A 24,234-nucleotide genomic window follows, 5' to 3' on the forward strand; every position below is an offset into this window, starting at 1 on the left:
ACATAAAACACTCCTCAGCAAATGCAAAAGAATGAAAATCGTAACAAACAGTCTCTCAGACCACACTGCAATCAAATTGGAACTCAGGATTTAAAATATCACTCAAAACCGCACAGCTACATGGAAACTGAACAATCTGCTTCTGAATGACTACTAGGTAAATAATAAAATTAATGAAGAAATAAATGTACTGCTTCTTTAATCTAACCTAACCTAACCTAACATTCAGTTACCTTAATGTGTCAATGCACAGTGAATTACACTCTTCATGCCTTTCTTCCTTGGTTTTTCCAGTATGGACTGAAATTTCCTCTCCCCTCATTGGAAACTTTCAGGTTATGATTAGGTACACTCTCCTCATTACACCATACCTGTAATAGTCTGGTCAGTTCTCTATTTTCAAAATGAATTATAGGCCCCATCACCTGCATGGAAATCATTTCTTGGAGAATTAGGCAATTTTTGCTCTGAGTCAATGGAGACTATCCTGGAACCCATGATTTCCTGTGGAGAACATGTTTGATTTCATGTCTGCTTGCCCCTGGATAACACCCATTTTATTTGAATAAGCTACAGAGTCCTACATGCTGGCCTTGCAACACACACGGTGACTCCCCTTTCTTGACTGATATTCACCAGCTCATTTCAGTTCACATGGGCCATTTGTTACGTTCATTTTCATCTCAGATGCTACCCTTTACTCATGGTGGCCAGGATGACATCTTAGATATAAAGAGACGACAAAGAGTTTAGGAGCCAATGTTCAACAGATAATTTTTGAATTGCCTATTGGGACCTACTCAAAATCATTTTCATGCTCCTCAAGCCCATTCCCAATCTTCTCCCAGAAAATACAGCATTGCTCAAAACACAAGTCATTCCTGGACTCTAAGGCCTTCATTCTCATAGGTCTTTAGGCTTTTCAGTTTTTGTTGAAGTCTCCCACAAAATAAATTTACTCTGTGATAATATTTTCCATAATGCCCAAGTCCCTCAAAGCTGTTTCCCCTATGGCATTGTCTGTGGTGCTGAGCATTAGTGCGTTTGGCCCTATATTGGAAAGTTTGGGGCCAATATGACAGAATAAGAGAGGACTTTTGTTCTGTTCTGTTTTGTATTTGATAGATCATGGTCAAAATCTCCACGATGAATAAAGCAGAAATTCAACTTGGATTTTTAAACCACAATTTCTGCAGTGCCGTCTCTCATCACTTCTATTCAACATAGTACTGGAAGTCCTGACTAAAGCAATCAAGCAAGAGAAAGGAAGAAAGGGCATCTAAATAGAAAGAGAGGTCAAACTATCCTTGTACGCAAAAAATCTCTAGAACTCCTATATGCCAACAACAGCAAAGTATAGAGCCAAATCAGGAATGCAATTCTATTCACAACGGTCACAAAAAGAATAAACTACCTAAAATTACAGCTAACCAGGGAGGTGAAAGATTGCTATAATGAGAATTACAAAACACTGCTCAAAGAAACCAGAATATTCCATGTTCATGGATAAGAAAAATCAGTATCATTAAAACAGTCATACTGTCCAAAGAAATTTACAGATGCAACGCTGTTCCTAGCAAACTATGAATGACATTCTTCACAGAATTAGAAGAAAAACTATTTTAAAATTCACATGGAACCAAAAGAGAGCCAAATAACTGAGGCAATTCTAAGCAAAAAGAACAAAGCTAGAGGCATCACATTACCCAACTTCAAACTATACTACAAGGCTACAGTAACCAAAACAGCATAGTTTTGCTATGAAAACAGATGCATAGACCAATGGAACAGAATGGTGAGCTCAGAAGTAAGGCCACACCTCTACAACCATCTGCTCTTCGATAAAGCTGACCAAACAAGCAATGGAAAAAATGACTTTCTATTAAAGAAATGGTACCGGGAGAACTGGCTAGCCATATGCAGAATATTGAAACTGGATCCCTTCTTTACACCATATAGAACAATCAACTCATGGTAGATTAAAGACTTAAATGTAAAACCCAAAACTATAAACACCCTGGAAGACAACCTAGGCAATACCATGCAGGATATAGGCATGAGGAAAGACTTCATGATAAAGATGTCAAAGGCAATCACAAAAAAAGCAAAAATTGACAAATGGGATCTAATTAAACTAAAGAGGTTCTGCACAGCAAAGAAAACTATCAACAGAGTAAACAGACAGCCTACAGAATGGGAGAAAATATTTTCTAACTATGTATCTGAAGAAGGTCTAATATCCGAGCATCTGTAAGAAACTTCAACAACTTTACAAGAAAGAAACAAACAAACCCATAAAAAAGTTGGCAAAGGGCTCGGCACAGTGGCTCACACCTGTAATTCCAGCACTTTGGGCAGCCAATGCTGGTGGATCGCTTGAACCCATGAATTTGTGAACAGGCTGGGTAACATGGCAAAAACCTGTCTCTACTAAAAATAGAAAAAATTAGTCTGGCATGGTGACAAGTGCCTGTAGTCCCAGCTACTTAGGAAACTTAGCTGGAAGGATCACCTGAGCCCAGGAGCCAGAGGTTGCAGTGAGCCATGTTGGTGCCACACCACTCCAGCCTGAGTGTCAGAGTGAACATATAATAAAAGTAAAAAAAAAAAGAAAAAACGACAATCTCACCTTTCTCCTGGAATCTGCAGGAGAAACAGTGTCTCTTAAACTTTGATTTAAATGGACACCAAGAGAAATGAGAGGGTGTAACTAGAACTCAGGTGTATGACAGTCAGATGAGAGTGGCCCTCACCTGGCAGAGCCAAGCGGCCTAGTGTGGGACAGGTTCATGCAGGAACTTTCTCTATTTCTCTACCCAGATCCCCCCGAGGATCAACGTCAGTGTTCTCCTAGAACATTTAAAGGCAGAGAGAAGAATTACCTTTTAGGGCTAACGTCTTTCCCCTAAATATCCAACTTTTTTTTTTTTTTTTTGCCATTGTACAAATTGGAAAAACGTACACCTTCTGGGTAGATTCTGCATAGTGGAGAAAAGGCTTGAGAGGCACAAAGGCTGGGCTTTACTATCACTACCCCTCACTCCATCATCCTTATCTATGCATTTCCCTGGTAACCCAATCCACAGCCTGGTACCTCCCACTGTCATTTCTGCTGCATTACAGACACAGACTTGCAAATAGCTATGGTTGCTGGGAGGCGCATGGAATCTGGAATGAAGCCAGAGGGAAAGGCTGAAAGGGATCATTTAAATGCTGCAAGTCTGAGGTTTACTCAGAAGACTGGACAGAAGACTGGAGACAATTGTGAAGATCACCCAGAAAGAGAGACCAATGTCATCTCTACCCGTGAGTTGAAAAGGCACAGCCTTCAATAATCTCAAGTCACACAAACCAAGAAAGAAACAGAAAACTGTATGGGATGAAAATATGAGCATTTCTATTGTGCATGCTTTACTGAGAGTTGTGGGTGTGTGGAAGAGAAATCCTGAGGCTGTGGTATCTGAGATGCTTGTGGGGTGTGGGGTGTGGACCCTGGACCAGTGTAAGTAACCCTCTGTGAGCATGTGGTGGTGTCTGATGAGAATGAGATCTGCTGAGATGATGTGACTTTAGATGGAAGGTGGATGCCCCACCAGGACGAGCAGATGTGTGAGTGAGTGTGTTTTGTCTTCCTGTCCGTGACATGAGTGTGTGTGTGTGAGCACAGCCAGACCAGTGCATGAGCATCTTTACATGCACAGTGAGCAGGTGTGTGTGACTCAGTGAGCGGTGTGGCTCTGTGTGACTGTGGGTGTGTGTGCTAGAATTTGACTGTGTACTGAAGTGGTAACATGCATCTGGCTTTCTGTGCATGGGAAACTTCCTCCCCACACAGCAACACCTGTGATGAAGAATCTGTGTGTCTTTTTATGTGTGTCAATGTGGATCCCAGGTGGCTTAACTGGTGGGGCTCTTGGGGATTGCTGAGTTACCAAGGACTCAGATCACTTATGAGAGCAAAATGTATGATCAGTAGATGTCTCTTCCCAGTAAGAGTGGGGAAGATGAATGCAGAATATAGGGGCAATGGTTCCTCAGGTGGGGTCTGCACAAAGTGACCACTGGCTCTTGCTTCTGACTCAGCTTCCCTGTCCCTAGCCTATCCTGTTCTTCCCATTGTGGGATAGGAGGATGTGCAGATGCTGGTTTGCTAGGGAAGGACAGTAGAGGCAGTGGTTTCAGATACTGAGTCATGCAAAATATCCACTGTAAGCTGTGTCTGAACTGAGACTAAACTTGTTTCTCCACCCATGAAGGAACAAATTTAGTCTCAGTTCAGACAGAGCTTACAGTGGATATTAGTCAACAAATCAGCTGGGTTCACTGGCTCAAGACTTTAATCCCACCAATTTGGGAGGCAAAGATAAGAGAATAACTTGAGGCCAGAAGTTTAAGACCCTTTCTTTAAAAAACTTTAAATATCAGACTGGCAGAGTGACAGGCATCTTTCATCCCAACTACTCAAGAGGGAGCAGGTGTGTGAGGATCACTGCAGCCCAGGAATTTGAGGTTTCAGTGAGCTATGATTGCACCACTGCATGTCAGCTTGGGCAAAAGAGCAAGACCCTATCTCAAAAATACAAAAAAATCATCAACCACTTGTAGTCATTGTAGAAATCAATAATTTCCTCCAGTTATGTCCCTGATCCACAGGCTTCATTTGTGCAAGTCCTGGGGCTGTGCTCTCAGCAATGTGGCCCCTTCTGGGAAGGAGGTCCACTGCCCTTGATGATTGTGATGCATGTGCCTCCCACACACAGGGGATTCCTATTTTTTTAAAAAAAATAATTTTTCTCTCTGTTTCAACAAGTGTTGGTTCTCACTGGAGTGAATTTTTAAACTCTTACATCCTCAAGTCTTGTTTTTATTTTCAAAGGTGAAAATGAAGGCAGGTCAGTGTTTCAGGAGGACTCCCTTGTTCTGTTAGTTTACCCTAACAGGCCCTACACATGCCAAGGATTAGGGTAAAAGTTTTACTTATATTAACTCCTCTATTATGGAGAACATCCTAAAAAGTAGGAGTTCCTGATAATCCTCCTTGTCATAGGGAAACTGAGGCAGGGAGAGTTCAAGTAATGGATCTAAGATTGCACTGCTTGTAAGAGGCAGAATGAGGACCGGAATCCAGGCATCCTGGCTCCTGAACCCTTGCTCTTACCTATGGGTCCACCATATCTTCATGAATATGGGCCCCTGACTGTGGTGGGGTGAAAGGGGGAGGCCTCGGAGTCTGCCCTTTGATCTCTAAACTCCTGCACCATGGGAATCTGTTACAGGAGGGGAGGCTGCACCTGACCCTGCACCTCTCACTCACCCTCAATACCCTGGCAGGTGCCATACAAACTGCCCGTGTCCTTGTCTATTGGTTCCTGTGTGATAATCAAAGGAACACCGATCCTCTCTTTTCTGTGAGTACTCCACGGTCCAATGGAGAGGGTGGAGGAGAAGGGAGAATATTTGCTAAGGGTTTTATGTTATGTGTGAATGATGTGGAAATGTCTAGTTGGCAGGATGGAGGCCTCATGCAGGTGCAGATCCTGGAGACCCTCCAGCACCCGGCATGAGATCTGCAGCAGCTGCATGTGGGCCAGCCATGGGGCCTAGGGGAGGAGAACACTCAGTGGGTTGGGGCTGTGGCTTTATCAAAGGGCAAAGAACTTTCAGGGAATGAACAAATCATAGGCCCAGGTCAGTGACTGGGGCTCAATTTTCATTTGGAAATGAGGAGAACAGCATTTCTCTGTCTGGAGGCATGAGGAGCTGAAGCATCCCCACAGGGATCAGGCCTGCAGTATCATCAGGGAGACTTTTGCCCTGGGTAAAGGAGGGAAGGGATTTGTGTGTGTGTTGAGTGTGCGTTTGCGCAAGGGAGGGACCTGCCCAACCTGTTGTGTGCTTTGCCCTCAGCAATGACCCACAGCTGCAGGTAGATTTCCACACTGGAATGGATGAGGACTCAGAAATTGCCTTCCATTTCCGAGTGCACTTTGGCCATCGTATGGTCATGAACAGTCGTGAGTTTGGGATATGGAAGTTGGAAGAGAAATCATACTTCGTGCCCTGTGAGGATGGCGAACCATTTGAGCTGCGCATCTACGTGCGTCACAGTGAGTATGAGGTGAGCACCCCAGGAGCTTCTAGCACCCAGGCTCTGTGAGCTTCCAGAGCAGGAGGCAGCTCTCATTGACCCGGCCTCACCAGTCCCTTGGGGCCCATCTTTCATAACTACTCCTACCCCAGGTTTTCATCACAGAGCACATTCTGCTTGCACTGCCATCCTCAGATCTTTCCCAAATCTGACCAAGGTCAAGGTCAGCTTACCTTCCATTTTCCCCAAAGTGGAGACTCTCCTCTGTTTTTTCACATAGTGTTCATTTCTACTTATGCCATTATTTAAATTTTCATTTAGCTGGGTGAATACAATATACTTAAGAAAAAAGTTGTTTTAATCAGTCAAAAATTAAGTCTTCATCTCACTTCTGGGCCCCAATTCTATTCATTAGAACAACATTACCAGAGCTCTGCTCTCCTTCAGAGAGACTTTTTTTTTTTTGGGTGGGGGACAGAGTCTCACTTTATCATCCAGGTTGGAGTGCAATGGCGTGATCTCAGCTCACTGCAACCTTCACCTCCTGGATTCAAGTGATTCTCTGGCCTTAGCCTCCCAAGTAGCTGGGATTACAGGCATGTGCCACTACACCTGGCTAACTTTTGTATTTTTAGTGGAGATGGGGTTTCACCATGTTGACTAGGCTGGTCTTGAACTCCCGACCTCAAGATATCCACCCAACTAGGCCTCCCAATATACTGGGATTACAGGCATGAGCCACCGTGCCCAGCCCTTCAGAGGAAATATTTGCCTATGGAAGCATATAGATACTTCTATTATTTCATTTGTTTTAAAGCAAATCCTGGTATAACTTACTCTACAGGTTACCATTTAGGAACTAAGTTGATTTGTTGTCAAAGAATGTGTCTTAAAGACATTATCAATCCATGGTGTTGCTTCAGTTACTGCATTCAGAAGTTTACCCAAAATTATTAAACTTGACCCTTTTTTGGGCACTAAAGTTGTTTTCAGCATTTTGCTCTCACGAATGATGCTGTGTTAAGTTTTGTAATCAATCCTTTTGTCACTACCAACCTCCCAATACTTATTTTGGAAGATAATTACAAAAACATGGAAAAACTGGCTCAAAAATGTGTGCATTTTAAATTTGAAAAAATATTAATAAAGTGACTTTCTCTATAGCCTCAATATAAGGAATATATCCATACTTTCTGGCTTTCTCTAATGAATAGGGCAAATGATTCACATCTTATTCAGATTCAAGTGAGGGATCTTTTCCTATGCTTTGAAGTTGTTGAACATAATATCCTATGCTTTACAAGACCTGTGCTTCTTTAACTCTCTAACAACACTGGGTTTCACTCTTTGCCAATAGCATCTCAGATGTAGGCTACTCCAAAGAGAAACTGTGCTATCAGTAGTAAAAGGCAGCCACAGTTCATGGAAATGAAAAGTATGCATTTCAATGAACATGGTTGAGTAGTAACTCTGTGGCAGGCCCTGTGCAAGATGCACAGTCTCAAGTTGCTGAGACACAGTCCCTTGTGATGGGGATCATTCAGGTTAGAAGGGAGGCTGAGTTAACAGGGACTGTGCGACAGATTGTAGAACTTCACTAGAAGAACGAGAGAAAGCATTAGAAACAAAGTCGGCAACTGTCTCAAATAGGCACAGACGTCTTGTGTAAACAGAAGTGTGTCTACTAAGTTCACCTGCATAACTAGGAGTTTTCTTGGGGAAAGTTATTGGTACTAAGGCAGAGTGGAGAGGAGGCTGAAAACTTGTTTGGCCTACTGTCTTTCTGATGCATTTTTTTCCTCCTGTAGGTAAAGGTAAATGGCCAACGCATTTACAGCTTTGTCCATCGACTCCCGCCATCATTTGTGAAGATGATGCAAGTGTGCAGAGATATCTTCCTCACCTCAGTGTGTGTCTGCAATTGAGAGAGATGATCACATTCCTCACTGTTGAGGAATCCCTTTTTCTACTTGACCATGGGATTCCTAGAGCCTGCTAACAGAATAATCCCTCTTTATCCCTTCCCCCACACTTGGTTATTAAAAAAGCACCAAACCTCACAGGCTTTGGTTCTTGCTTTAAGAGGGGGAAAGAGGAAGTGGACATCCTCAAGAGGGGCCAGGGCATTTATGGGAGGCATTATGAAATCAAAGGGGATAAACCTTCCTGTGACAAATGAAGTGAGTGACAAGGTCCCTGGAATGTCTGAGAAGACATTAGAAACAGCATACTTTTCTTTTTTTTTCTTTTTTTTTTGAGACGGAGTTTTGCTGTTGTTACCCAGACTGGAATGCAATGGTGCGATCTCTGCTCACCACAACCTCCGCCTCCTGGGTTCAGGCAATTCTCCTGCCTTAGCCTCCTGAGTAGCTGGGACTACAGGCGTGTGCCACCATGCCCAGCTAATTTTTGTATTTTTAGGAGAGACGGGGTTTCACCTTGTTGACCAGGATGGTCTCGATCTCTTGACCTCATGATCCACCCACCTCGGCCTCCCAAAGTGCTGGGATTATAGGCGTGAGCCACCGCGCCTGGCGAAACAGCATATTTCTATAGCACGTAGTTGACGTCATACAGTCTGAACCAAATTACTTACTCAATCTCAGATGACTCATGGCACTGAAATGTTAGTTAGCTGTTTACAGCCAGGAAAGTATACCTGCTGACTCTGGGGAAACCCTGTAACTTGAGGAAAATTATGTGGAATTTCTTAATTTTTTCCATTGTTCTCAGGATGCTTACTGTGTATGAACACTGTGCCTGGCTTTGTGCGGGCTGCTGTGAAGGAACTGAAGAAAAAGATGACAAGTTTTGCATGTAAAGTTTTCAATCCAAGTAATAATCACTGGAGCCCAGTGATTTCCCTTGAAGAATTCCAGTTATCCTTATTTTCAAACATTTGAAGATGTTTCCATTTTATGTGGGCAGAATCCAGGGGCTTCTCTTTGGAAATAACTGATCACCGCATCCACACCAACATCTCCAGTTTTTGTGTGTGTGTATGTGTGTGTGTTTAAATATGGCTATTCTTGCAGGAGTGAGGTGGTATCGCATTGTGGTTTTCATTTGCATTTCCCTAATTATTACTGATGTTGAACTTTTTTTCTTTTTTTTTTTTTTGGCCATTTCTATATCTTCTTTTGAGAATTCTCTATTCACGTTTTTAGCCCATTTTTTGATGGGATTGCTTGTTTTTTCCCTCACTTCATTTGAGCTCCTTGTAGATTCTGGATGCATCTTTTGTCGATACAGTTTGTGAATATTTTTCCCACTGTGTGAGTGGTATGTTTAGTCTGCTGATCATTTCTTTTACTGTACAGAAGATTTTTAGTTTAATTGGATCTCATTTATTTATTTTTGTTGCATTTGCTGTTGGGTTCTTAGTCATAAATTCTTTGCCTAAGCCAATGTCTAGAAGACTTTTTCCAATGTTATCTCATTGAATTTTAATGGCGTCACATCTTAGATTTAAGTCTTTGATCCACCTTGAGTTGATTTTTGTATAAGATGACAGATGAGAATCCAGTTTCATTCTTCTACATGTGGCTTGTCCGTGTTCCCAGCACCATTTACTGAGTATGGTTTTCTTCCCCCACTGATATGCTTTGCATCTGTGCCCCTCCCAAATCTCACATCGAATTGTAATCTCTAATGTTGGAGGATGGACCCGGAGGGAGGTGATCTGAACATGGGGGTGGATTTTCCCCTTGTGTTTCTCATGATAGTCAGTCAGTCCTCATGAGATCAGGTTGTTTAAAAGTGTAGCATCCCCTGATTTACTCTCTTCAACCTGCTCCAGCCATGCCTGTAAGATATGCCAGCTTCTCCTTCACCTTCCACTATGTAAGTTTCCTGAGGCCTCCCCAGTCACACTTCTTGTACAACCTGTGGAATCATGAACTAAGTACACATCTTTTCTTTATAAATTACCCAGTTTCTGGTATTTCTTTATAGCAGTGTGAGAATGAACTAATACCAAAAATTGGTACCAGGAGTGGAACATTTCTAGGAAGATAACTGAAAATGAGGGGCTAACTTTGGAACTGGATAATGGGTAGAGGTTGGAACAGTTTGGAGGGCTAGAAGAAGTCAAGAAGATAAAATAAAGTTTTGAACCTCCCAGAGACCTTGTGGAATGGTTGTGACCAAAATGCTGATAGTGATATGGACAGTGAAGTCCAGGCTGAGGAGGTCTCAGGTGGAGATGAAGAACTTGTTGGGAGCTGCAGTAAAGGTCGCTTTTGCTATACTTTAGCAAAGAGACTGATGGCATTTTTCTCCTGCTCTACAGATCTGTGGAACTTCAAACTTGAGAAAGGTCATTAATAGCATCTGGCAGAAGACATTTCTAAGCAACAAAGCATTCAAGAGTAGCCTGCCAACTTCTAACAATGTATGGTCATGTGCATAAGCAAAGAGATAATATGAAGTTGGAACTTATATTTAAAAGGGAAGCAGAACATAAAAGTTTGGAAAATTTGTAGCATGATCATGTGGTAGAAAAGAAAAACTCATTTTCTGGGAAGGAATTCAAGTTTGCTGCAAACATTTGCATAAGTAAAGAGGAGTCAAGACAACAAATGCCTTAAGGCATTTGTTGACTTTCACAGCAGACCCTCCCATCATAGGCCCACAGGCCTAGGAAGAAAGAATGGTTCTGTAAGGTGGGCCCAGGGCCCTGCTGCATCGCACAATCTTGGGACACTTCTCCCTGCGTCCCAGCTGCTCAAACTCTAGCCGTGGCTAAAAGGGTGCCAAATACGTCTCAGGCTGCTACTCCAGAGGGTGCAAGCCATAAATCTTGACAACTTCCATGTGTTGTTAAACCTATGGGTGCACCGAGGGCAAGAGCTGAGGCTTGGGAGCCTCTGCCTAGCTTTCAGAGGATGTATGAAAATGCCTGGATGTCCAGACACAAATCTGCTGCAGGGGCAGAGCTCTCATGGATAACCTCTACTACAGAAGTGCATAGGGAAAATGTGGGGTTGAAGCTCAAACACAAGTCCCCACTAGGGCACTGACTGGTGGAGCTGTGACAAGAGGTAACCATCCTCCAGACCCCAGAATGGTAGATCCACTGGCAGCTTGCATCATGTGCCTGGAAAAGCCGCAGGCACTCAATGCAAGCCTGTGAAAGCACTCACAGGAGGTATACCTTGCAGAGCCACATGGGCAGAGATGCCCAAGGCCTTGGGTGCCCACTCTTGACATCAGTGTGGCCTGGATGTCAAACACGGATATTTTGGAGCTTTAAGATTTAATGACTACCCTGCTGCGTTTCAGATTTCAGAGGCCTGTAGCCCCTTTGTTTTGGCAGATTTTTTCCCTTTTGGAAAGGAAGTATTTACCCATTGCTTATACCTCCATTATGTCTCGGAAGTAATTAACTTGTTTTTTTATTTTACAGACTCTTAGGCTGAAGGGATTTACTTTGTCTCAGATGAGACTTTTTGGACTTTGGGCATTTGAGTTAACGCTGAAATGAGTTAAGACTTTGGGGGACTGTTGGGAAGGCATGATTATATTTTGCAGTGTGAGAAAGACATGAGACTTGGGAAGGGCCAAGGGTGAAATGAATGGTTTGGGTCTGTTTCCGTGTTTAAATGTTACATCAAATTGTAATCTTCAATGTTGGAGGAGGGGCCTGGAGGAAGGTGATTGGATCACGGGAGTGATTTCCCCTTTGCTGTTCTTGTGACAGTGAGTGAATCCTCAAAGATCTGGTTGTTTAAAACTGTGTAGCACTTCCTTTTTTGCTCTGTCTTACTCCTACCATATAAGTCGTGCCAGCAGCCCCTATGCCTTCTGCCGTAATTGTAAGTTTCCTGAGGCCCCCCAACCATTCTTTCTATAAAGCCTGTGGAATTGTTGGCCAATTAAGCCTCTTTTCTTAATAAATTATTCATTTTCAGGTATTTATAGGAGTGTAAGAATAGAATGATACACCCATTTTATGTTTTTGTATGCTTTGTTGAAGATTCATTGGCTATATTTGGCTTTATTTCTGGCCTCTATATTCTGTTCCATTGGTCCACACACCTACTTTTATACCAGTACCTGCTGCTTTGGTAACCATAGGTGTGTAGTATAATTTGAAGTCGGGTAATGTGATACCTCCAGATTTGTTCTTTCTGCTTAGTTATTGCTTTGACTATTTGGGCTTCTTTTTGGTTTTGTATTAAATTTTGGGATTGTTTTTTCTAGTTCTGTGAAGAATGATGATGGTATTTTGATGGGAATTGCATTGTGTAGATTGCTTTGGGCAGTACAGTCATTTTCATAATATTTATTTTACCCATTCATGAGCATGGGTTTTCATTTGTTTGTGTTGTCTATGATTTTTGAGACAAGCTCTGGCTCTGTGGTCCTGGCTGGGATGAAGTGGTGTGATCATGGCTGTCTGCAACCTCAAACTCCTGAGCTCAAGTGACTCTTCTGCCTTGGCCTACTAAAGCCCTGGGATTACAGGCATGAGCCACCATACCCAGAACCATAGACCATTGTTCTTCAAGAGAAAAACAAGTTCATTAACCCTGAAGGTAGCCTCCAGGAGTTAATATGACATTAACTAATTACTAGTGACTCCCCTCTACCGAAATGACCATGTGAAAGCAAGCATGCATGGAGGAAGAAAGGAAAATAAGGAAAACAAGTCTCTCATGATTTTCATCATACAAGCTCGGTTACAATCCAGTAGGCAGAATGCAGTCAATCACCTGCTGACATGGGTGTACAAAAGTCTACCCCCTTACCTCAAAAAGCAACTCTGCAATGCAGTTCACACTCCACTCCTTCTCTCTGAAATTAGACTAAGCTAAATCTACCAAGTCTGTTCCAACTAAGCAGCCACTCTCAAGCCACTGACAATCCCTCATCTGTTCTTCTATCTCTATAATTTGCCTATCCTGGACATTTTATGTAAATAAAATCATATAATATGGCTTTTTATTTCTGGCTTTTCTTTCCACTTAAAACATTAAACACATAAATTTTTTTGAGATGGAGTCCCACTCTGTTGCCCAGGCTGGAATGCAGTGGCATGATCTCGGCTCACTGCAACCTCCGCCTCCTAGGTTCAAGCGATTCTCCTGCCTCAGCTTCCTAAGTAGCTGGCACTACAGGCGCAAGCCACCTTGCCCAGCTAATTTTTTGTATTTTTAGTAGAGATGGGTTTCACCATGTTAGCCAGGATGGTCTCGATCTCCTGACCTCGCGATCCGACCACCTCAGCCTCCCAAAGTGCTGGGATTACAGGCCTGAGGCACCGTGCCCGGCCAACATATAATGTTTTTAAGGTTCATTTATGTTGTAGCATATATCAGTATTCCTTATTTTGTAGTTGAATAAGATACCATTTTGTGAAGATATCACAATTTGTTTATCCTTTCAGCAGTTGATGAACAATTGGGTTGTTTCTACTCTTTGACTATTGTCACTTTTTCTTTCTTTCATTCCTTCTTTTAGTAAAAAGAATTCCAATGCAGTTAAAACCAAACCAAGTACTTCCATATCTTATGATTACCATTGTATCCCTACCATTCCAGTGCCACAGCTACTGCAGTCCTTCACCTTCTCTCAGCACTTCCTGCCAGTAAAGCAAGGTGATATTCTTAGTAATTGTGATACTAAGTATGCCATGGGTAATTACTAGTTCACTTACCAGCAATGGGCCTTTACTGTGATCTACCCGATAAGAGATTTAGGCTCCCATTATGAGGGTCCAACTTCTATGACTTTTCTCTGGCAAAAAAGTTTGTTTCCACCATTTCCCCCCAAATATGAAAAGTTTTTTAGTACTCTCTGCCCAGAAGATGAAATGAAGCATTTATCCATCTGCCGCCATCCTCAGTCGTTAAAAAGTTATCCTATTGGCGTGAAGTCTTCCCAATTTTGGTTTCCAGATGTATGGGTGCTGAGAAGATTTCTGCAGGAGTCTTATTCCACCATCTCAAAGCAGCCCAGTGCCAGAAAGAGGAAGGTACTAGAAAAATAGATATGAAGGAAAGGCACTGTGTGCACCTGCATGAATCTAGTGAGAAACTGTCTGGACCTGGTCACCTCAGTAATGGCTGGATGAAGAGGTGGGGCTGAGAGGAAATGTGGTGCAAGAAAAACCTGATATAGTGACTTCCTTTCAATTCCTAGTACACACCAAGCTAGAAATTTTCATTTTTGGAGCTTCATGCATGACAAATTTAAAAAACGTCAAAAAATGTCATAACAAGTCAGGGAGAATGTTCTAGATTAAAAGAGATGAAAGAAGCATAGAAACAAAGTGCATGAAACCTGATTGGATGGATTTAAAAACAGCTACAAAGGACATGCTTTTGGACAATTGGGGAAATTTAAATAGTACTGTAAATTAGACGTTGATTCTTAGGTGGTGGCAGAGTAGAACTTCTATCAATCTTGTGGATCTGAAGATACAAAAATTGTAGGTTGGTGTCTGCCAAGTGGGAGAGAGAGTTAGGCTTTTAGATGGAGCCCTGAAAGTGATATATCCTAGAGCAGAGGTCCACAATCTCCAATCTATAGACCAGCAACAATCCGTGGCCTATTAGGAATGGAGCCACACGGCAGGAGGTATCATCTAAGCATTACTGCCTGAGTGGCCTCCTGTCAAATCAGCCCCAGTATCAGATTCTCATAGGAGCACAAATTAAAATTTTACAACCAGAATCCCACATTGTGGGTGCCACCATGCTTAGTTTCATTGCAAATGGCAGCATGACTATTACAATTGCCACAAGGGTGGTGTAGTAAAAAAAAAAAATTGTTTAAAATTTTTTTAAAAAATGTCCAAGGTTAAACATTTCCCTTTTTGGGATTTACAGAGTTACAAGTGCAATATCATGTATAATTAAAAATATCCTGCAAATATGCAATAAAAAGAAGTTTTAATATTTGGTAGCAAATTTTGAGAGGTAAGGGCAGAAATGACAAAAAGTATCTGTTTAGGTAAAGGTGTGACTGAGTCATCTGAGTAACCTTTACTCAGTTACTTAATGTTTATGATTTTTAGCTTAAGATTTTCTATCTTTCCACACTGATATTCTGGTCATATCTCTGGGCTGCTAAGGGTTGCTCCTTCGGCTTTTAGGCTTTGACTTCAGTGTGATGTATTTACAAGCTGATTTATGTAACTTTTGCTGCCAAGAGGGTTGAAAGAACAGTGTAGGGCCCCTTCCCAGCTTGGCTTAAGGAAGGATAGAGAGGAGAGTTCTCACTAATACTAAATTTCCTGGGTTAAATAGAGATCGTTTATTTCCTTGGACTTTTGCTAGTTATGTTAATGCCTTGAGGCTTCCTCGCCTCTGACTTAGCTTCCTGATTAGCTAATTTATTTCCTTTGGCTACCTTATTTATTTTCTTTTGATGGTCCATACAATGCATCCCTGCTATTTTCTGTGGAAGAAAATCTGAGGATAATAACCTGTTAATTTCCTGGTGATACTTTATGGGAGATTCATTAGTGGTAAAAAAAAAAAAAAAAATGCCTTTTTAAAATGGCAGCGTAAGCATGGAAAATTAGAAAAGCATACTTGGAGTTAGTATAAATGTTTTGAACACAGTGACCTCTGCCTCTGGGCAGTTCTGTTTCCAATGTTTTTGTCACAGCTTATACAGGGATGAGGTTACTTAACTATCTTGCTTTTGCTTAATTTATGTGCTGTTGTAAGAGCTATTAGCTCAGCCAATTGAGTGCTTGTGTCTGGGGAGAGTGACTACTGCTGATCCTGCCTTATGTACCTTCTTTACCAGCTGTTTTCTAGCTAAGAGTTCCCTTTAGAGGACAGTGATCCTGCCACACATTACGTGGGCTGTAAACAGTTGAATTATTTTCTAGGGTTAACTTGGAGGCTTTTCTGACTAGTAGAGCTATGATGACAACACCTTGGAAGCATGTGTAAATAGGTCTTTCTAACTACAAGTAAGGTTGAGAAAAATACAGGATTAGAGTCTTCCCTGCGATGTCCCCTTCTAAACTTCTCCTTCAGGATGAGCTGTTCCTCCACTGAATCAGGGAATAAGGAAATGTGCTCCATTAGTGCCTCTCAGTGTTTCCATAAAGGCTATAGGATTCTTATCTGGCTTTTGGTTCATTATAGACAATTTAGAGTAACTGAGAGGTTTGGCCCTGGTTTTCCATAGGACTTTTAGGTTTCTTTTCCATTCATTTCCAGAGCTACTGTGGTTTTAGTTAGGGCCATTTACCGGAACTGCTTCCCTCTCTATTGGGAATGGTGTTTTTTGGTTATTTCTTTTTCTTTCCCTTTTTGCCTTCTTCCCTTTTGGTGTATTATAGGAGATAATCTCATCTCCGAAATTATCTGCTGCTTGCAGAACTACCCACTTTTTAGCTGCGGGTTTGGTTTACAAGCAGCATAACATCCCACCATGTGAGGTTAAACACCTGATTAAATTTTGGAAAGCTTCCCTATACCTATTAGGGTTTTTAGAAAATCGGCCTAAGATTCCCTTTATTTGCCTAAGGTATTGTAATGAGAAGGGAATGTGAGGGGAGCCCAAATAAGAGGGATCCTCAGATGGTTCCCCTGAAAGTTTCTTTTTTTAATGATGGAGAACCGTTTTTCCTGGGCTTTCCTGATATGATAGCTAAAAGAACTGGATTGATCTTACACCACTTACAAAGGTTTAATAAAAATGCCACGCCCTCCGCAAAAGAAAATGTGTTGCTTTTCTCCGTAAATTTTGAGTTTAAGGAAGTTTCAGTGTTTCAGAGTGCACTGCAGAGGGGTGCAAGCGGAGGATAATTTATTACAGATTTAGATAATGTAGCGAAAATAAAAGCGTCCTCTTAGCCTCCTTCCTTTTCTTATGACCCAGTGTGGAGGAGAAGACAAGGAGCATCCTCCGAATACTTTCCCTCCCTGGTTTCCAGATCTCAGCACCATGTTAAATGTGCCCCCCATGGTTGTAGGCGTGGTCCTCCAAGCCATGGAAATGGATGAACTAAGTGATGGGGCTAATCATGCTCATATATGCAATTTTATTTATTTTATTATTATTATTTTTTTTACTTTAGGTACATACTATATCTGGCATTTCTCCCCATGTTATCCCTCCCCACCCTCCCCCGCCGTCTCTCCCCTACCCCCGCAACCGCCCCCAGTGTGTGATGCTCTTCTCCCTAAGCAGTTTTAGCTTATCCACCTGGGGTAATTTACTTTGATTTTCTAAACCTGTGTGATTTGCCTGGCTCCCAGAAAAAAGGATCTCTGGAGAGACCATGTCACCTTTGCAAAATACTTCTTTAATGGAGGCAATGTGCTAGATTGCCTGGTACTACAACCCATGCTAATGCACTTACCCTTAAAAAAAAAACACGTGTGGTTAACTTCCAAACTTAAAATACCCTTACTAAGTACTGTCTTAATTGGAGACAGAATAGGTGCCTTAAAAGAAGGTAGAAACCGAATGGCTGTTTTCCTACGGATAAAACAATATCAGAACTAAAATCTGGTTGTGGAAGACATCTTACTCCTAACTGTTGAAAGCAAAGCTTTCCCATCCACAGAAGCAGCAGTAGAAAAGCACAAAATGGAAAAGTTGTGAACCTGTAATCTACCACAGAGAACCAACAATGTGTCTTACGAACAGGATTTTTATTTCCACTAGGTGGTGGTGTTGGCTTAGAAATACCATGTGTTTACCAGAGAAACCATAGAGACAAGTTAATTGAGTTACTGCCAGTCTTGATTGTGACCTTAGATCTAAGAGACCTGTTTCTCCGAACTGTAAAGATTCCTGCACATTAGACACACACACAGAGAGTTTAAGTGACCACGGATAGAGAGAGAAAAAACATTTTGCAACAGGATAGCTGGAAGAAACCCTTGAAATTAAAGGGCAGATTTAAAGTTGAGATTCACTCCATACCCACCAGTTTGATGAAGAAATTCCCATTCCTGGCCAAAACACCAAAATGATAGGGCTTCAATGACTGGAGGAACACCAGGGTCCTTGGTTTCATGCTAATAGGCTTAACGCCACGAACACACATGGAGTGATTTTAAGGAGTAAAAAATTTAATAGGCAAGAAAGAAGAAAGGAAGAAAAGAGCTCCCTTGCACAGAGGAGGGGTGATTCGAATAAAGAAAACCCTGTGTGCAGGAAAAAGTGGCTGCTTATATTGGGATTCTGGAGGAGTCAGTGTCTGGTTTCCATAGAGCTCAGCAGACTGGTTTGACCAAGCGTGTTATTTATGTAGCCCACGAAAAACCTGACCTGAACACATGGTGTTATCTGGAGGTGGCCACAACACTTGGTACACCTGGTGACAAAAAAAAAAAAGACAACAGGAATAGCCATATTGAGTAAGCCCCATTTCTAATGGCCAGCAATTGCATATCAGTTTGTTGGCCTGGCCCTTCAAGTTGCCTTTTCTGTTAGAAAACAAATGGTTTGGGGGTTGCTTCTTATGACAGAAAAATTTTCACCAAGAACATTTACCCTTACTATCTGCCTAAATACTATTTCTTAATAACTCCTATATCAGAAGGATAAGAAATAGTGTCCATGCAGGTCATAAGAATAAAAAATCAGAGCCAATTCCCTGATATGTGATACCTAAAAATGGATTTGGAAGTGCCTATTTTATTGCGGCCAATGTTTGACCTCCTTTAAAAGCTGCAGTATCATGACAGTGTGGTGCTGGCTTAAGGAGAGACACAGAAATCAAAGGAGAAGAACAGAGAGTCTAGAAACACTCACAGAGTCTCCCGAGAGTCCGCAATAGGCTAAGACCATAGCATTGGAAAAGGACAGTCTTTTCAACACATGATGCTGGGGAAACTGGACTTACACATTCTGGTGCCTTACCTTCTAACATATACAAAAGTGAACTCAAAATGTGTCAAAGAATAAGCGTAAGTCCTTCAATGATAAAAGTCTTAGGAGAGACACAGACAGATATCATCATGACATGAGATTTGGCAATGATTTCTTTAATATGGGCTGTAAATACAGATGAAGTGCACTTTATCTTTTGTTGTTGTTATTTGGGTTCTCGGCTTTATACTCATAGTTATTAAAACATTAAAAAATTCTCAAGAAATCCATGGTGCAGACATAAATAATATCATAATTTATTTCTGGATTCTAATGAATGCTATCTAATTAGTATATCAGACAGATGTGATAAGAAAGACACTTGTTTATTAAGAAAGCAGTTATCAAGACACTCAGCATAGATTCACAACTGCCTAACTTCAGGGAATTGGTAGGCAATCTCAGAATACTGTCTTGGGATGACCTTGAGCCCTCCGGAACGAGATGGCGGTTCTCTGGAGACTGAGTGCTCTGTGCAGTGCCCAAGGAGGCCGAGCTCTGTTGCTGCAAACTTCAGTGGTCAGACCTGATCAGATCTCAGCACTTCTTCAGGACCAACCTACCCCAGAATGGTGTGGAGTGCAGCACATTCACTTGTCACCGAGTCACCATTCTGGTTCCAAGGCTGCATCTCTCCACTGGACTAGTGAGAGGGTTGTCAGTGTTTTGCTCCTGGGTCTGCTTCTGGCTGCTTATTTGAATCCTTGCTCTGAGATAGACTATTCTCTGGCTGCAACTCTCACTCTTTATGGTCACTGGGGCCTTGGACAAGTTGTTACTATGTTCATGGGGATGCCTCGCAGAAAGCTGCCAACGTAGGGCTTTTGGCACTTTCAGCTTTAACCTTTGCTGGGCTTTGCTATTTCAACTATCACGATGTGGGCATCTGCAAAGCTGTTGCCATGCTGTGGAAGCTCTGACCTTTTTGACTTCATACTTTGAAGAATTGATGTATGCTTCTTTGCCTATGCTTCGTCATGTCATTCAGCTCACAGTAAGGAAGAAATAACATAAGTCTATTGGTGGACAGGCTTCTTCTCTTAATCTCTGAGGAAAAGGTTTGAGAGGAATTATGTCTAAGAAATTGTGAGACTGAGTTCTGTATTCTGGTGAGTAAATGGGGTTGCCTCCCAGCTTCTCATAAGACTCACAGTATAACTAAACATGATATATGAGCCTTTGCCTTTTAATTTATCAATCTCTTAAAGAGAATCCAGCTTTATTACTATTAATGTATGATCAAACTTCTTTTTTGCCTTGGAAATAATGGACAAAGGGAAATACCATTAATTCATGAACAAAAACTTTGCAGAAAATTAGACAGTGTTTAATTTTTGAAAACTTCCCTCTCTATTCAGTAGATACCACCTACTGATGGATACATACACCAGGGAAATTTTAAAATTTGGAAATGCTGGAATGTTCTCTGTGAAGCACGGTGCACTGCCACATACACAGCCACGTGCACAGACCCTCTGATGAGGAGGCCCAGGACCTGCCCACCGTTTCCATCAAAGGTGCCCATGCGGGAGGACTCCGGAACTGGATGTGCCACCAGGAATTTCTGACATCTTTTTAGAAGCCCAGAATTCCTCATCGGAGGCCCAGACTGAGATTAATTTAAATCAACAAACTCGGTGGAGTCGATCCAAGATGGCCGATTAGGAGGATCTCGGGATTGCAGCTCCAAGAGAAGGCGCAGAGGGTGAGCAGGCGCAGAGGGTGAGTGGACGCCGCATTTCCAGACGGATTTTTACTGCCCACAGACCAGGAGATTCACAAGAGGAGCCCCACAGGTCGCCAGCGCTGCTGGTCTGACCGGCGCGGCTGCTCGGCCTACGCCCTGGGGCGGGGGGCAGCGGCTCCTTGTGCAGAGTAAGAGAAACTGAGTCCCCTCTGAGCCAGCAAGGGGAGTTGAAGCAGGAAGTCAAGCCAGGAGATTCCCAGGCAAGGGCGCACCACGAATCTCAGAGCCACTGCTTCGGCTGACGCAGCGGCTCACAGGGCAGCAGATTTTTACTGCCCACAGACCAGGAGATTCACAGACGGAGGAGCTCCATGGGTGGCCAGCACTGCTGGTTGGACCGGTGTGGCTGCTCGGCCAACACCTGGGGCAGGGGGCAGTAGCTCCTTGTGCAGAGTGAACAAGACTGGGTCCCCTCTGGGCCAGCAAGGGGAGCTGAGGCAGGGAGTCAAGCCAAGAGATTCCCGGGCAAAGAGGGCACCACGGGAAGCACGGCTGAACCCGGGACAGTCCAGCTCTGTGGGGGAGGGGCGGCCTCCATTGGGAAACACCCTGCAGTTCCCAGGGCAATTTGCCATAACCAAGGTAACCTGCCATTACAGAGACTCCGTCACTACAGGGGCAGGCCAACATAGCGGAAGCAGTTCTAACTACACCCATATAAACAGGACTGCAGGGAAGTTCACACGGAAGCTGGGCAGAGCCCACAGCAGCTCAGCGAAGCCTCTGCAGGCTGAGTATGACTAGGCTGCCACCTTCTGGGCAGGGAAAACGGTAGCAAGACAGCAGGAAATCATAAAGCCCTAACTCCCTGGGACAGAACACCTGGGGGGAAGAAAAGGGGGTTTATGAGTTCAGCTGCTGCAGACTTAAAATTACCAAAATCAGAAAGACAACAACTACAAACTCGATAGGTGGATAAATCCACAAAGATGGGAAGAAACCAGTGCAAAAAGGATGAAAACACCCAAAACCAGAACACCTCTTCTCCTACAAGGGAGGGCAACTCCTCACCAGCAAGGGAACAAGACTGGATGGAGAATGAGTGTGATGAAATGACAGAATCAGCTTTCAGAAAATGGATAATAAGAAACTTCCGCGAGCTAAAAGAACATGTTCTAACCCAATGCAAAGAAACCAAGAACCTTGAAAAAAGACTTGATGAAATGCTAACGAGAATGGACAACTTAGAGAGGAATATGAGTGAATTGATGGAGCTGAAAAACACAACATGAGAACTTCGCAAAGCATGCACAAGTTTCAACAGCCAAATTGACCAAGCAGAAGAAAGGATATCAGAGGTCGAAGATCAACTCAATGAAATAAAATGAGAAGGCAAGATTAGAGAAAACAGGGTAAAAAGGAATGAACAAAGTCAACAAGAAATATGAGACTATGTGAAAAGACCTAATCTACGTTTGATAGGTGTACCTGAATGTGACGAAGAGAATGCATCCAAGCTGGAAAATACTCTTCAGGATATTATCCAGGAAAACTTCCCCAACCTAGCAAGGCAGGCCAATATTCAAGTCCAGGAAATACAGAGAACACCACAAAGATATTCCTCTAGAAGAGTAACCCCAAGGCACATAATCATCAGATTCACCAGGATCGAAATGAAGGAGAAAATGCTAAGGGCAGCCAGAGAGAAAGGTCGGGTTACCCATAAAGGGAAGCCCATCAGACTCACAGCAGATCTCTCCGCAGAAAACCTACATGCCAGAAGAGAGTGGGGGCCGATATTCAACATCCTTAAAGAAAAGAACTTTCAACCCAGAATTTCATATCCAGCCAAACTAAGCTTCATAAGTGAAGGAAAAGTAAAATCCTTTGTGAACAAGCAAGTACTCAGAGATTTCATCACCACCAGACTGGCTTTATAAGAGCTCCTGAAAGAGGCACTACACATAGAAAAGAACAACCAGTACCAGCCACTCCAAAAACACATGAAATGGTAAAGAGCATCAACACAATGAAGAATCTGCATCAACCAATGGGCAAAACAGCCAGCTAGCATCAAAATGACAGGATCAAATTCACACTTAACAATATTAACCCTAAATGTAAACGGACTAAATGCCCCAATCAAAAGACACAGACTGGCAAATTGGATAAAAAGCCAAAACCCATCAGTGTGCTGTATCCAGGAAACCCACTTCACATGCAAGGATACACAAAGGCTCAAAATAGAGGGATGGAGGAAGATTTACCAAGCAAATGGAGAGCAAAAAAAAGCAGGAGTTGCAATTCTCATCTCTGATAAAATAGACTTTAAAGCAACAAAGATCAAAAGAGACAAAGAAGGACATTACATCATGGTAAAAGGATCAATGCAACAAGAAGAACTAACAATCCTAAATATATATGCACCCAATACAGGAGCACTCAGATACATAAGGCAAGTTCTTAATGACTTACAAAGAGACTTAAGACTCCCAAACAATAATAGTGGGAGACTTTAACACCCCATTGTCAATATTAGACAGATCAATGAGACAGAAAATTAACAAGGATATCCAGGACTTGAACTCAGACCTGGACCAAGCAAACCTAATAGACATTTACAGAACTCTCCACCTCAAATCCACAGAATATACATTCTTCTCAGCACCACATCACACCTACTCTAAAATTGACCACATAATTGGAAGTAAATCACTCCTCAGCAAATGCAAAAGAACAGAAACCATAACAAACAGTCTCTCAGACCACAGTGCAATCAAGTTAGAACTCAGAATTCAGAAGCCAACCCAGAACCGCACAGCCTCATGGAAAATGAACAACTTTCTCCTGAATGTTGACTGGATAAACAATGAAATGAAGGCAGAAATAAAGATGTTCTTCGAAACCAACGAGAATGAAGACACCACATACCAGAATCTCTGGGACACATTTAAAGCAGTCTCTAGAGGAAAATATATAGCATTAAGTGCCCACATGAGAAGAAAGGAGAGATCTAAAATTGACACCCTATCGTCAAAATTGGAAGAGCTAGAGGAGCAAGATCAAAAAAACTCAAAACCTAGCAGAAGACAAGAAATAACTAAGATCAAAGCAGAATTGAAGGAGATAGAGGCATGAAAAACCCTACAAAAAAATCAATAAATCCAGGAGCTGGTTTTTTGAAAAGATCAACAAAATAGACAGACCACTATCCAGACTAATAAAAAAGAAAAGAGAGAATAACCAAATAGATGCAATAAAAAATGATAAAGGGGATATCACCACAGATTCCACAGAAATTCAAACCATCATCAGAGATTATTACAAACGACTCTATGCACATAAACTAGAAAACCTGGAAGAAATGGATAAATTCCTGGACAGTTGCCTCCTCCCAAGCCTAAACCAGGAAGAAGTCGAAACCCTGAATAGACCAATAACAAGGTCTGAAGTTGAGGCAGCAATTAAGAGCCTACCACCCAAAAAAAGCCCAGGTCCAGATGGGTTCACAGCCGAATTCTACCAGACATACAAAGAGCAACTGGTACCATTCCTACTGAAACTATTCCAAATAAGCCAAAAAGAGGGAATCCTTCCCAAATCATTT

The 24,234-nt window shown here is 42.3% G+C and overlaps 1 protein-coding gene, 1 long non-coding RNA gene and 1 pseudogene across 2 annotated transcripts in view; 2 read left to right on the forward strand and 1 right to left on the reverse strand.

Annotated features, from left to right (window-relative positions):
• LOC105723380 (galactoside-binding soluble lectin 13-like) overlaps positions 1 to 8,148 on the forward strand; it is a 25,278-nt gene extending 17,130 nt beyond the window's left edge. Inside the window, exons 4-6 of the mRNA XM_064380746.1 lie at positions 5,332 to 5,408; positions 5,908 to 6,118; positions 7,897 to 8,148. Coding sequence (XP_064236816.1) covers positions 5,332 to 5,408; positions 5,908 to 6,118; positions 7,897 to 8,013 — 405 coding nt within the window. The 3' untranslated portion in view covers positions 8,014 to 8,148. The remainder of the gene's footprint in view (positions 1 to 5,331; positions 5,409 to 5,907; positions 6,119 to 7,896) is intronic.
• The window catches only part of LOC110568166 (uncharacterized), a 56,543-nt gene that overhangs the window by 21,930 nt on the left and 10,379 nt on the right, over positions 1 to 24,234 (reverse strand). The window lies entirely within an intron of this gene.
• LOC135276747 (succinate dehydrogenase [ubiquinone] cytochrome b small subunit, mitochondrial-like) lies at positions 19,364 to 19,933 on the forward strand (annotated as a pseudogene).

This window comes from Aotus nancymaae, unplaced genomic scaffold, assembly GCF_030222135.1.
Source record: "Aotus nancymaae isolate 86718 unplaced genomic scaffold, 86718_ANA_hifiasm-v0.15.2.pri h1tg000028l, whole genome shotgun sequence".
In the NCBI taxonomy this organism is placed as follows: Eukaryota; Metazoa; Chordata; class Mammalia; order Primates; family Aotidae; genus Aotus; species Aotus nancymaae.